The sequence below is a fragment of the Heloderma suspectum genome, chromosome 3, assembly GCF_057233095.1.
Source record: "Heloderma suspectum isolate Gila_16-S chromosome 3, 16-S_ref, whole genome shotgun sequence".
Taxonomy (NCBI): domain Eukaryota; kingdom Metazoa; phylum Chordata; class Lepidosauria; order Squamata; family Helodermatidae; genus Heloderma; species Heloderma suspectum.
The window spans coordinates 156220106-156233711 of NC_139460.1; the positions used below are offsets into that span (position 1 = coordinate 156220106).

At 45.4% G+C, this 13606-nt stretch overlaps 1 protein-coding gene across 1 annotated transcript in view; it reads right to left on the bottom strand.

The window, feature by feature from the left end:
* Positions 1-252: 252 nt before the first annotated feature.
* Positions 253-13606, bottom strand: part of LOC146350359 (uncharacterized) — a 44463-nt gene continuing 31109 nt past the window's right edge. Inside the window, exons 2-3 of the mRNA XM_084844812.1 lie at positions 545-757; positions 253-426 (exon numbers count right to left, since the gene is read on the bottom strand). Coding sequence (XP_084700938.1) covers positions 425-426; positions 545-757 — 215 coding nt within the window. The 3' untranslated portion in view covers positions 253-424. The remainder of the gene's footprint in view (positions 427-544; positions 758-13606) is intronic.

Below are 13606 nucleotides of genomic sequence, written 5' to 3' on the forward strand. Positions count from 1 at the left end.
AACCCCCTGCTCAATGCAGGTATCCAAGTCAGAGCATCCCTGGCAGATGGCTGTCCAGCCTCATCTTGAATGCATTCATTCATAACATCAGGGATGCGGACTGTCCATCTCCCTATGAGGGAAGCTTACAGCAGCTGTTCTTGTTTGGCTGGGATTCTGGGGAGGCATTCTTGTTGCGGTTAACAGTAAGCAAACACAGAGATCATTGTGTACAATGATCTAGATTTAAGAAATTATATCTGTGGACTTGAACCAAGGAATTGTAACCTATTTTTTAGAAAGAACTTTATATACAAACAGAACAGATCAAAACAAAACACAGAAACAATTCAACAATTCAAAAACAACGTTGGGCTGGCTGGCTGTGGCTGCAGGCCTCAGCTCGTAGGAGGAGGATGGCTTTCCCGCTCCAGGGCCTCCACCCTTCTTCAAAGGTCGTCACCTGTGTGTAGAAAGAAAGAGAAGAATAAAGCACAATGGTAATATGCATCTTGCAGGCAGAGCTGTTAGCTCAGGTCAGGTGCCATTCTGTAGTACTACTTACAGGTCCTCCTGAGCATCCAGATGTCTCTTATCAGACGCGTCAGGATCACAAGAGGAGGGGCTTCATCTGTGGAAGAAGGGTGGCCTTCCTCCACAGATGCTGCTCCTCTTGCTGCTGGCTCTTCCTCCTCCTCTTCCTCTTCCTCCTCCTCCTCTGTCCTCTCCCTCTCCGCAGCCCTCAGTGCCTCCTCCACCAGCAAGGCACGATGCGCAGCTGTGGGATGTCACAGTAACAGAATGAATGCCTTTATATATGTGGTGAGTGAACAAAACCACAGTCACTGATTGATCTGTCTATCACCATCCCCACTACCATAAGGACCACTGATTCTGTCCTCCCACCACAAGGTCTAATGATGAGGGGATAATTAGGGAGGCAGATTATACAGTACTGACAGTTTTGGTGTGATGGAGACTGTTGGACTTCTGTAAACATGCACAGGATTGCACTTCTAGTCACCCCACTTATACATTTGCAATGCCATGGTATCTGTTCATTCTAGTGAGGCATTGCATAAATGCCACCTTTTTTCCTAGCGCAAGGAACCCAAGGCGGCTCACATTAGCCTCTTCCTCTCCATTTAATGCTCACAACAACAACACTGAGGTAGGCTGGGGCTTTCTGACTGGGCCAAAGTCACCCAGCGAGCTTCCATGGCTGAGTGGACTATACCCAGATCTCCAAGGTCTCAGATGAACACTTGCTCATGAGTTGACTTGAGTGCCAATGTCTTGGTTGAAAGTGGGGTGGGTGGGGTGCAAAAATTCAGCAATCACTACATGAAGAAGGAAGACGACACCGAGAGGCTGGCCCTGTTGCTGCTGGGCTGGTGCCAGTCCCCCTGTGTGCACTGCAGAGACCGGCAGCAGCAGCATTTCCCTGGAAATGGACAGTGTGTCAGTGTGTAATATGAGTTGTAGTAGCCAGGCCCGCATAATCCTATGCATGTGGTTGTACAGGGAAAAACAATGCAGTTCCCAGCATCCCTTCTTCAACCAGCCAAAGTGGCCGGAAGATGATGGGACCTTTTTCTGTCCAAGTTCAGCAAGCATAGGATTGCAGGCTAAAAATGTCAGGATTTGTTTGTTTCTGCATGAGACCACAAAGAGATAGCTTCATTTTCGGTACACATCCTTGTCTTCATATTTAGTTGAGCTTGATGATGGGATAACTATAACTTACCAGGCATATACCTCTGCAAAAATGGGGGCTGGCCTGCTTGGACCCACACTCTGCAGATGCGCCAGTAGTAGGCGGGGGGGTTGGACAGCGGTGCCCTCCGCTTGGTAGCAGCAATCCCCTCTCTGACGAAGGACTGCTTGAGCGCCTTCCATTTGGACCTCAATTGTCCAACTGTGCGATAGTGGCCCGCTCGCTCCATCCTCCTCTTTATCTGGGCCCAATAAAGTTCATTGCGGCAGGAGGAGCTGCCAAACAGCACTGCCACCGCCTCGCTGCGCTTAATGTTGATGAGGAGGGCCTTGGTCTCCTCATGGTCCCACCTCCTGCCACGCACTAGTGCAGCCATTTTGCAATTTGCACACAAACACACACACCAAGACAGCCACGCACACAACCACCACTTAACTACACACACACAGACCAAACCGTACAAAAACACCACAATGCACAACTACACACACACACACAGACCAGACAAAACCACAACAATGAACAAACAACAGAGGAAATCCAATAATAAGCAAGCACCACCACTAACACACCACCACACCACAGAACCCACAAATCCCCACGCAGACGCAAGCGCAATGCAGACGACATTCAGGAAGTTAGCAGGAAGTTGACGACAGATTTTGCAGAAGCGGAGCTGCAGCCCCGTTTTTTTTTTATTGTGACTGTGAGGCGGTTAGGTTAACAAGACCAGTAAACGCAAGGATCATTAAGCACAGAAATTAATAAAATCCCTGTCCCTGTCCCTGTCCGAGAAAAGAAGACAGCGGGGGAGCGCACAGAAGGCGGGAAAGTGGGAAACATATTTTGGGCAGCAACGACAAAAAATACGTAAATAATTACGAAAATAGTGGAAAAGTTCTGGCCAAGGCAATCCACAATGGCGAGAGTACGGCGGAAGCAACGGGGGGATTCCCCCCTACGGGGGAAATCCGTAAGCAATCACAACGTAATATTTACAATTACGTTGTAATTGTTAATCTTTACGTACACTACGGAGAAAATAAGGGCAACGCAAATAGCGTTGTCCTTATTTTCGCCGTGGTCTACGTAAAGATTTACGGAGACTATAGGGGTCAAATAAGGAACGCAAATGGCGGTGCCCCATGGGCGCCACCATTTGCGTACGCGCTTTTTTCCCCCCAAAGTCACCCGTGATAGGCTACGTAACGATTTACGTAGCCTATCACGGCCACGTGGTCTTTTTTTTTTTTTCCTTTCGTAGTTCGCGGCCTGGCGAGGCGGGAAGCCTCCCCCCCGGCCTGAATTTCGGCCGGGCGAGGCGGGAAGCCTCCCCCCCTTCGCCTGAACTTCAGGGGGAGAAGCGAAGCGCCTCCCCCCCACCGCGAAAAAAGCTGCCAGACCAGGTAAGTGACTTTCGTACATCCCTACCATGGGCGTACTATCCCTTCCAGGGGGTACAGATTGATTTTGCTGAAATGCCACCGTGTAGGGGTTACAGGTATTTGCTTGTAATAGTGTGTCAAATGATGGGGTGGGTAGAAGCATTCCCATGCAGGAACCGTCAAGCAAAAACTGGAGTTGCTAAATTGTTACAGGAGGTGGTGCCCAGGTTCTCCTTGCCTGAAGTTATAGAATCCGACCAGGGCTCACATTTCACTTCAGCTGTTACGCAAGGGTTGGCACGAGCTCTGGGGGTAGAGTGGCACTTACACTGCCCCTGGAGACCCCAGGCGAGTGGGCAAGTTGAAAGAACCAATCGGAGTCTCAAGGAGACTCTAACCAAGCTCCAGCAAGGGGTAAGACTCACTTGGGTTGAGGCTCTGCCAATAGCTTTGACAAAGCTTCGAAAAATGCCAAGAAAAGACATAAAGCTGTCCCCCTTTGAACTAATGTTTGGATTCCCGCCTCGGGTACACTGCGGAAGGAGGGAGGAGGTCAAATGGGAAATGGGAGATCAGATGTTAAGGGGCCAGTTGATTTCTCTACAGTCTGTTCTTTCACAGCTACGAGCCTACTCTGTTCCATTCCAGAGATTGCCACTAGATGCTCCTATCCATCTCTTCAAACCGGGAGATGAAGTACTGCTGAAAAAGTGGAATAAAGAAGCTTTAAAGGAAGGGTGGGAAGGACCCTACCTAGTGGGACCAACCAGCCATTAATGTGTAAAACTTGTAGGTTCTAGCAAATGGACACACTGCAGCCGGTTGAAGCCATTTAGACTACCCCTGCCTCCTCCTGTCACCCGGAGAGAACAGGAGGACACGGGCAACGGTCCTCTGCTCCCTGGCACCCCCCAGGAAGCTGCCAGGGACACAGGCGAAGAAGCCATCCAGGAGCCACAATCGCCTCTTGTCTATAAATCCCAGCACCTAGGAAAGGCCAAGATCTGACTTAATCGGGCTTGATAGAATAGCTACTCTTGCTAAAATGAAGTGGCTGTGGATCCTAACATTGCTTACCTATGGAGTAATGGGATCAAAACAATCTTGTTGCCAAGAAGGGGGAAACACAGTCTTCAGAACTTCTCTAGGGACAGAATACTACAAATCCATGAAGTCTATCACTTGCTTAGGAAAGAAGGTTTTCGAGATACAATTAACCAAACCCTACACCTATTATACTGGTACTCGGAAAAGCCAATTACCACTAGGGGCCAAAGTTTGCCTCACTAAGGGAGGGCAGTGGGGATTAGATCGATGGAGCCCGCCGCGGGTCCATCAGACCATTAAGCAAGTTGTGCAGCAAGCCAGGCTAATCCCTGCAGCCCCACGTCCGTCCCCCTTAATAAAGATCCCAGAGATAGAGAAGCGCCCCTGGAAAGCCAGATTAGGGGTCCCAATCACAGAAGAAACTGATAATGTGTGGCTAGAATGGGTAAAGTACACCACCAAGTCCTTAAATAAGTCTGACTGTTTTATTTGTGCTGCAGGAAGATCGGTAGCAAGGGTACTGCCTTTTCCTCTGGGATGGGACACTCCCTCCCTCCTCACCTGTGTGATCCGTTTGTTCCAGCACCCTAACGCATGGGGAGAGGAGGAGTGCGAGACTCTCAATAAGTTGTACCCTCCCCTCAAATTAGAAAATTGTGTTATACCCCCTGTAGCTTTTGTGCAACAAAGAAACCATACTGGATGTATATACCGAAATCTTATAGGGGGAGGGGAGCCTGTAGGGAACCTGACAAACAAATGGAGATGTGTTAATTCCACTAGCTTTAAAAATGATTCCCTCCCAATCCCACGGGCTGATCTCTGGTGGTATTGCGGGGGTCTAGAGTTGTATGAAGTATTGCCCTTCAATTGGTCAGGAGTTTGTGGACTGGTCCAGTTGGCAGTCCCCTTTTCAATCGCATTTCATCCAACAAGGGAGACTAGCCAACCCCGACAGAAACGGTCGGTAACCCCTTTTGATAATCGAATATACATTGACTCTATAGGGGTGCCAAGGGGAGTGCCAGATGAGTTCAAAGGGAGAAATCAAATCGCTGCAGGATTTGAGTCTACCCTGTTTAGGTGGGCGACCATTAACAAAAATGTAGATTGGATCAATTACATTTATTATAATCAACAAAGATTTATAAACTATACCTGTGATGCTGTAAAAGGATTGGCTGAGCAGCTAGATGCCACTAGCCAAATGGCCTGGGAAAATCGGCGTGTTCTTGATATGATGTTAGCAGAAAAAGGAGGGGTATGCGTTATGTTAGGTGGGCGGTGCTGCACCTTCATCCCTAACAACACTGCCCCAGACGGTACAGTAACAAAAGCATTACAAGGTCTCACCACCTTATCTGAGGAGTTAGCCGAGAATTCAGGGATTAACAACCCCCTGACTGCCTGGCTAGAAAAGTGGTTTGGAAAATGGAAACACCTAGCAGCCTTAATCCTTATCTCGCTTGTAGTGGTGGTAGGAGTTTTGGTATTATTTGGTTGCTGCATTATCCCCTGTGTCAGAGGCTTATCCCAGCAATTGATAGAAACCGCTCTGTCAAAACAGATGCTCTTGCTTTATTGTACCAATAAAGAGGCTCCGTTTTAAACGCTTTAAGACGTGAGTAAAGACTTAAAGGAGAGAATTGTTAGAAAAAGAGACTCCATAACCGTTGGCGCCTCAGTTACGTAGGAGCCCGAGGGGCAGGAAAAATGTGGGCGGAGCAAAAAGGAGAACCATAATGATGCGCTCATGATTAACGGCTTGGTAAGCTGATACTGACTGTTTATTGGCTATTGGCTTGGTAAGCTAATGTACTGACTGTTTCATTGGTTATTGGCAAGAACAATAGAGGTGATAAGGTATAAAAGGCTTTTGCACACGTGTCTCGGGATCCAGACTGCTCTGCACCCGTTTTGCAAAACGTTCAATAAAATAGTGTTGGATCCACTGCTGCCTGCCTGGCATCCTTTTCTTCTAAACCGAAAGCAAGAACTTTTTATCTAACACCATTATATACCAAAATTCCTTTCTACAGACGCCATAAAAAATAAAGCCTTTAACAGAATTATCTGGTCTTGCAGGAATTCTGTACTTTGCATATTCATTTCCCTTTTTTGGTTTGGTCTCTATCCAACACATTACTTTGCTAGAGCAAATGAGCATTTGGTACTCTCAAGACTCACTTTGTCCCCATGGAATTTTTTTTTAATCTCTTCTTTCCATCACCATTTTTTTATTTCCACAGCAGCTAAGCTTTCTCATTTAAATTTGACCTTGAAGCATACTGTAAGTTTTATACCAATACTCCAGGACAGGGGTGCACAACCTTTTTGACACTGAGTGCCTGGGTGTTTGGTGGTGGGTGTCTGCTGGGGGGGGCGCACATGCACGCATGCACATTCACATACAACGGACACCCATCTCCCTCTCTCTCACTCACACACATGCCCAGGGCATTGTTAGAGAAGGGCCCACCGGGGCACAAGGCCTGGATCTTTTGAACTGTGCCCCAGATCTTTTGAACTGTCATAAAAAAAAGCAATCTTTTCACATTTTCCCATTGACTTGCACTGGAAAACAGAAATGGCCGTAACCTTTTTAGTGTGTATGATAAATACATGAAATTTGGTGAACCGGTAGCCCCCATAGAGCTGATTGAACTGGCCCAATTTCAGGCAGTTAGGTCTGGTGGCTTTTGTGCTAGTCACAGGTAAATTTGCTATTTTCAAGAAAACCTGTCAAAGAGCTATAATTTTTATGTGCTTCCACATAAGTGCATGGAATTTGGGGACCCTCTTTTGGAGACCTCAAAATGTCAAGGCCACCCTTGCACAATAATCCTTGTGGCTAGCATTCTGAAATTTGGCACACATGATCTCCTCTGATGGGGCAATGAATCCTGAAATTTTTATCCAGTTCTTCCAAGTAATAAAAATGTTATTGGCAGTTCTCTTTAAAAGAAGATCAAAATATAAACCCTGCACCTATTTTTTTGACATGTGGCAGGTGTAATCCCCTTCTAGGGGGCTACTGTGCATCTGTACCTGAAATTATCATCCAGTTCTGACCAAGAAAAAAAAGTTACAGTTTTTTTTCCATGGTAGTCAACACGAAGCATAAAGACTCATTTTTCCAAACCTTGACTCAGGTTTGGTGCTGAGCTGAAGTGATCTGACTACAAATTGGCCAGAGCAGAAGCAAGATGTTTTCCAAAATGCTGAATCGGGGTCTGAGTTGAAGTGGGGTGGGGTGGTCAGTGCACACTTCTTATACATGTACGTATGTATGTATGTATGTAATCTATACACACATGCAAGCACATCACATATGTGCACATACCACACACACATGCACATAAGAGGTGCACTTAGCTCGGATATAAATTATATGTGTGTGTGTGTGTGCGTGCGTGCGCGCATGCGCAATTTTGTGTTATGGGCCTGTGCCCCAGATCTTTTAAGAACCTAGCAATGCCCCGGTGTTAGTCATGATTTATAACCATCTCAGAACAGAATAACCTGTTAGCACCACAGTCTTTTCATATAAATATATGCACATTGTTATTTGTGCCCCAGATCTTTTAAGAACCTAGCAACACCCCTGCACAGACCACTCACACACATACATGCACACATGGGTTTCTGCGCCATGAAGCGAGGTAGCAAGCTGTAGCCTGCACTCCTCCCCAGCCACCCTGACCCAACCTGCTGCTTTACTGATCATCTCCTGGGATCTTTTAAGCAGGAAAATATGATTTGGGAACAGGCTCCATCGTTTCCGCCATTAAAGCCCAGTTCCTACAGTATCCTAGGAAGAAGGCAAGAGCTTTCAAGCAGTGCTCCTTCCTAGGAAGCTCTGGGATGCTCTACTAGGAATGAGACATCTATGGCAAGAACAACAGAGTCCATTCCTAGAGCGTTCTCCCTCCCCCGCTCCATTTTTCTCTCTTTTTTAGTGCTGCTGCTGTTTTTGTTTTGTTCTTCTTGGCAGTGGTAGATGCTGGGGGCCTGCCAAACAGGGGTTGGGCATCCAACATGCACCTTGGGAGGCAGCACTTCTTTGCACCCCTGCTCTAGGGGAAAGACTGTGTCTTTCCTGCATGATACCACCCACCTTTACATGAGTAGCAAGACGGTTTACTACTAAAACAAGACAGCCCAGAATTAGTGATGGTCAGACTCGCCTCCCCCACTCCCCGATGCCTAATTCTGAAAGGATCCATAAAAACAGCATAATGTTAAGTATGTCCACTGGAATGTGAAACTGATCTAGCAGGAGGGTTTTCCCTAACAAGGAAAGCCTGGAATTTCTGTGAATGGTGGCATAAAACCCTGGTGGATTTGTAGAATTCTGCTATACCACAGCACAACTTAGCAGTTGTGTAATGGAACATACAGAGAGGCAGAGAAAAAAAAAACCTGGAAAAAAGTATGTGTAAAGAACTGATCTTAATCCCACAAAGAATCTGGAAGCAGAAGCCTCAGTAAAGTGGCAGGTTAAAAGCTTCATGTAGAAAAGCCCCCATTCTAATTCAATAGAGCATCTAGACCCTGTCATGTGCCTGTCATGCAGTCTAGAGGATGCCCTATGCCCAGTGCCGCTCCCACCATGAATGGGTCTGACTGCTTTGCAATACTTACTAGAGCGGGAAGGCAATTGGTACTGTCCCATCCATGCCAGAATGGGTGCTGGGTTGGCCTTGGACACTGCTGAGTATGTGCAATGCATCTAGGGTGGGCATTATGGGTAGTCTAGTGCCTTGAATGGGTCACACATACACAGCAACAACCAAAGCTCCCCTGCAGCACCCAACGCCCTTCCCGGTATGGATGACACCCTCTCTGCCCCCCTCACTTCTGCTAAGTAACACAACGACACGGGTGGAAGAGAGAGCCCCTTTTATTCTAGGAATGGCACTGAGAGTAGGAAGACCTTTCCAGTACCATTTTTTAAAAATTCTGTGGCCGTTGTGCAGATTCCAAAAGGGGGATCACAATACACACAAATGCCACCAACCCGGTGGGTGGATATCAACACCATCTGGCTGGATTCATCCCATCACTACCAAGAACATTGTGCCAGCAAAGCTGTGTCGCACTCCTGTTCAATTGGTAGGAGCCACCATCACCACAGTGGCAGAGTAGCAGCCTATAAGCTGTTAGTGCCCAGAGCAGATGGAGAGTGAAGAACTGGCAGTAAATCACACCCCTGTTTTTTTGATAGCAGACCTAGCTGTGTCGGAGTGATGCTGCAATGCCTGACTGATACCCATGGAGCTATGTGTAGTGTATGCAGCATCACATTATAATATTCCAGCAAAGATGGCACCCAGCATTTTAGTTAGTTAGTTAGTTAGTTAGTTAGTTAGTTATAGTACTTATATACTGCTTAATATAATAAAATATCTAATTTGCAACACATCATGGTCCAACATAACTATGTGGGGTTTTTTTAACTGCATCTACATATGTTCTACACACAATGTGATAGTTTCCAGTGTATACACACACACACACACACACACGCATGTTTATATATAATTATCACATATTATCTATATGCAGGTTTCTTACCCATTTCTACATCAAAGTTCATTCAATATAGGAATTTTGGGCCTCTTTGTTATTCAAGTGTGGATAAACTTAAATACAGAGTCAGCAAAATCAAGCAAGACATAATAAGCGAGCAATTGCTCAGGGATAATCACAATGCAAGCACATCTAAGGCCATTCTATGTTGGTAGATGCATATCTGATTATATTTTCCACATATCAATATATTATTGCTATGATCTATGAAAAAGCATTTGTGAAAAATTCCATCTTTTGCGAATGCCTTTTAAGATCAAATAAACAAAGAAGGAAACTATTTCTACTTTGTTCTCAAAGTACATTTGAACTAGAACTGAAATACACAGAGAAAATATACTCCCTTCAGGAATTATTTTTAAATGCCTACTCTTTGATACAAAGTTTTCATTTTCTCAGGAGGAAAAACAGTACTTGAAAACTATCTTTCAGTCAAAGTGGTATCATCTCTAGCAGAAATTGCTTCTGAAAGGGAGTTATTGAGGCAGAAGTGCTTGCTTTCAGTGTCCCTTTCAATTTTAGAAAGTCATTGAGAACTTTACATAATGTACTATGCTCTTTTACTCAGAAGTAAATCACACCAAATTCAATGGGACTTATTCCCAAGTAAGTATGCATTGCAGCCTTCGTCATGACACACAGGCTGTCCAAATTTGTTCTGCAAGACCTTGGGCCCGTTTAGACAGCACGTGGCACTAGACATGTTCAAGATCCGAAGTGAGATCCAGAGATCCGAATTGCTGCCCGCTGAGCCACACAAGCCTCCTGCTCCTTACCCAGACCCACTGTAAGCATCCACAGCCATCGGCCCCTTCAAGGGAGTCACCATTTTAAAAGAAAATGGTGACTCGTCTATTTCTATATATCAAATGTTGTGTACATGGTGGCCGTAAGGCAGTCATTTACTCAATGTTACAGGCACAAATGGGCCATTTATGCATGTAATGTTGCACTCATAACGGTCTAGGTAAGGATCAGGGGGCGCACATGGCTCAGTGGGCAGCTTGTGCGCTCATTGGGCATGTCCAGGGGGGCGCCTGGATCGGTCCAAAGTCATCTGAAGAAATTGAGATCATTCTGACCCACTTTGGACTGTTTCCTGACGCACTTCAGAATTCAGATCCAGACTGATTTGGGCTGAATCACCCCGCTGTGGCTTGGAATTCGGATCTGGATCTGAAGCAGTGCACAGCTCTAATGGAAACCTATTGAATTCAATTTTGGGGGAAGAGGGACTGTCCTCATGCATGACGATCCTGTCCTCTAAGTCCCTGACCTCCCTGTGTTGAGTGGGGAAATCTGCAGGGGGCTTGTCATTACGTTTGCTTGAATGCAAACAGAGGCCTTTGCATGATTGAGAACCCTAATAAAGCAAAGTTCCTGGCCTTGTGGTGGCTTCTATTTGTGTTCAAGTGAACATGGGTAGAAGCCCCCTGCAGACTTCCTTGCTCAGCACGGAAAGGTTGGTAACTTTGGGGACAGGATTGGTATGCATCACCTTGCACCCTACCCTATTCAGCATAATGCCTGAATAGGGCTGGTGTGATTTATGAAAGTCCTACACAAAATGTCATCAGGCTCCTTTCTCTTTCCTGGTTACTGCTCATGTGCATTTTGTAAGCAGAAAATCGGTACACATGCACAGTACTCATAAAGGATGCTTAAGGACATGCATGTTTTAGTTGGTAATTGATTCCTGAGGAGAGAAATTAAATATATCTTGAATGATGAAATGAGCACGGTCAGCCTCTTTGTTTTGGGCTGAATATGTGTTTCACACACACTGTATCAGTTCGTCCAGCGATCCCCAACCTGGCAAGTTGGGCAAGGTCATGTTAGTCTGATGCGCCATTCCAGGTAAGGCAGGGGTGTGAAACTTCAGGCCTGAAAGCCAAATCTGAGTCTCCAGGATTCCCCAGATGGCCACTCCCCCTTCCCCTGGCCCCACCCCCTTCCCCCCGACCACCAGTCACTGGTGGCTTCCTGGCTTTTGTGCCGTTTCTTCCCCATCCTAAAAGGTTGAAATGCCTCTCCTAAGGCTTAGTTCCTGGCAGTAAGAGCTTTAAGCTACAATAGGCCGGCATTCCAAACGGGAACGCAGCCCCTGAGAGCTTTGCCAAAATTTCATGTGGCCCTGGCCCTCTGGCTGAGAGAAATTCAACGCTCCTGAGTTAATGGATCTCAGGAAATGGGGACTAGAAAGAGATCTACCTTAGAGGTTTTCAAGAGACGGACCTGAAGGCAACAAACTGAATGGAAACCATTAAGGCTGCAATCCTATACATATGTTTATGGGACCAAGCCCCATTGAATTCAATGGGAGTTAACAAAATAAGCAAACGCAACAGTATAGCACTAAGATTGTTTTTAAATCCTCACATTTATTTCTATGAGTTCTCCATTAGCATAATCCCAGACTGAGACCTGTGTCAATCAAATGGTTTCTGAATCTTCAGAGGACTACTGATAAAAATAATGAGTATAACCTTTCCTACTTGTATATTGCTCATTTAGTGTGTGATGAAAGAGCTTAAAAGAGCTGACAACTTTTAGACCCTTAGACCCAACTTTCAGACCAACAGGAAATAGAAATATGGAAGTTATTCTCTTGTACCCAGTACAATTGGGGGAAAACATCCAATTTTTCCCCAGTAAAGATTTCAGAAGTTTTCTCCAACTGCATTTATATTTCAAGTGGCATAAATGGCTTGCACATTAATGATACTGGAGTAGCCTCTTGTTCTTATTTTTATAGCATTGTAGTTTTTAATTCAGTTTTAGTGTTAGAGAATAACTGAGGCTATATGAATAAAGTGGTGTTTTTGCTGGATTTATGCATCCACAAATCACTGGATTCATACGGAATACTATTCATGGGAGTTTAACTTCTTCAAATACAAAAATGCAGGATTGGGTACTGATGAGTCCCTTTGCCAAAGTGGATTGGCAAAGCTGTATAGCTGTAATGCGTGTAAGATTTGTAGCAACTACTAGCTGAGCAAGAATACTTTGTCTGGGGGGCAGGACGGCGGGCCATGAACTTCACTGAAGTTTTCCTCTGTCAAAGCTTCAGAGCAGCCTACCTCACTTAGATAAATCTGACATTCAACAATTCAACTTTTGTTTAGTATTTGATTGCAGTTTGGCTGCAATAAACTTCTGGCAGGTTTTAAAACTCAGTGGTGGAGCTAAGTAATTTTAGAACCAGGACTTTTTTATCTTACGGGGATGGCTTTAGATGAATGACCTCGTCTATTAGTCATCCCACCACCACCACCACCGCCATTCCATGCTTTACAGCTACTTCTATGTCGCTGATATGTTAGGATAAAACAAACAGGAAAAAAACCTGTTTGTCAACCCTGCTTTAAAAAACAAACAAACCCCTCTGAGCATCTATTTCAAAATCACTTAAATGACTACAGGAATCAAATTGAGTTTGCTTCCGCTGCTAAACTTGTTGGGAATAAGTACCACCTTGTTGTAGGAAATGATAACATATATTTAAAGTAAAAATAATAACATGAGCAACTGTATTCCCTGGCCCTGCAGCCACTACCAACACGATTATTAAAAATAATAATAATAAGAAGAAAAAATGCTGCAGAAAGCAGTGTTAGCCCAGTGGGCCCCAGCATGCCCATGCCAGGCCTGTTTGCCACTGCCTCCCATCACCTGCCACTCTCTGGGTGGTTATTTGGGGAACCCTGGGCTGCGGGGTCCTGGATATTAGCCCCAAAGTCCAGCCGTAACTGCACCACTGACCGTATAGATTACAAGGATGGTTTGTACACTGTAAAACAATTATCGTTACTATTGGCACAGCCTACCCCAAAGTTAAAAGCACACCTACAACTCGGGACAATGTGAAAACTGATTTCTCTCA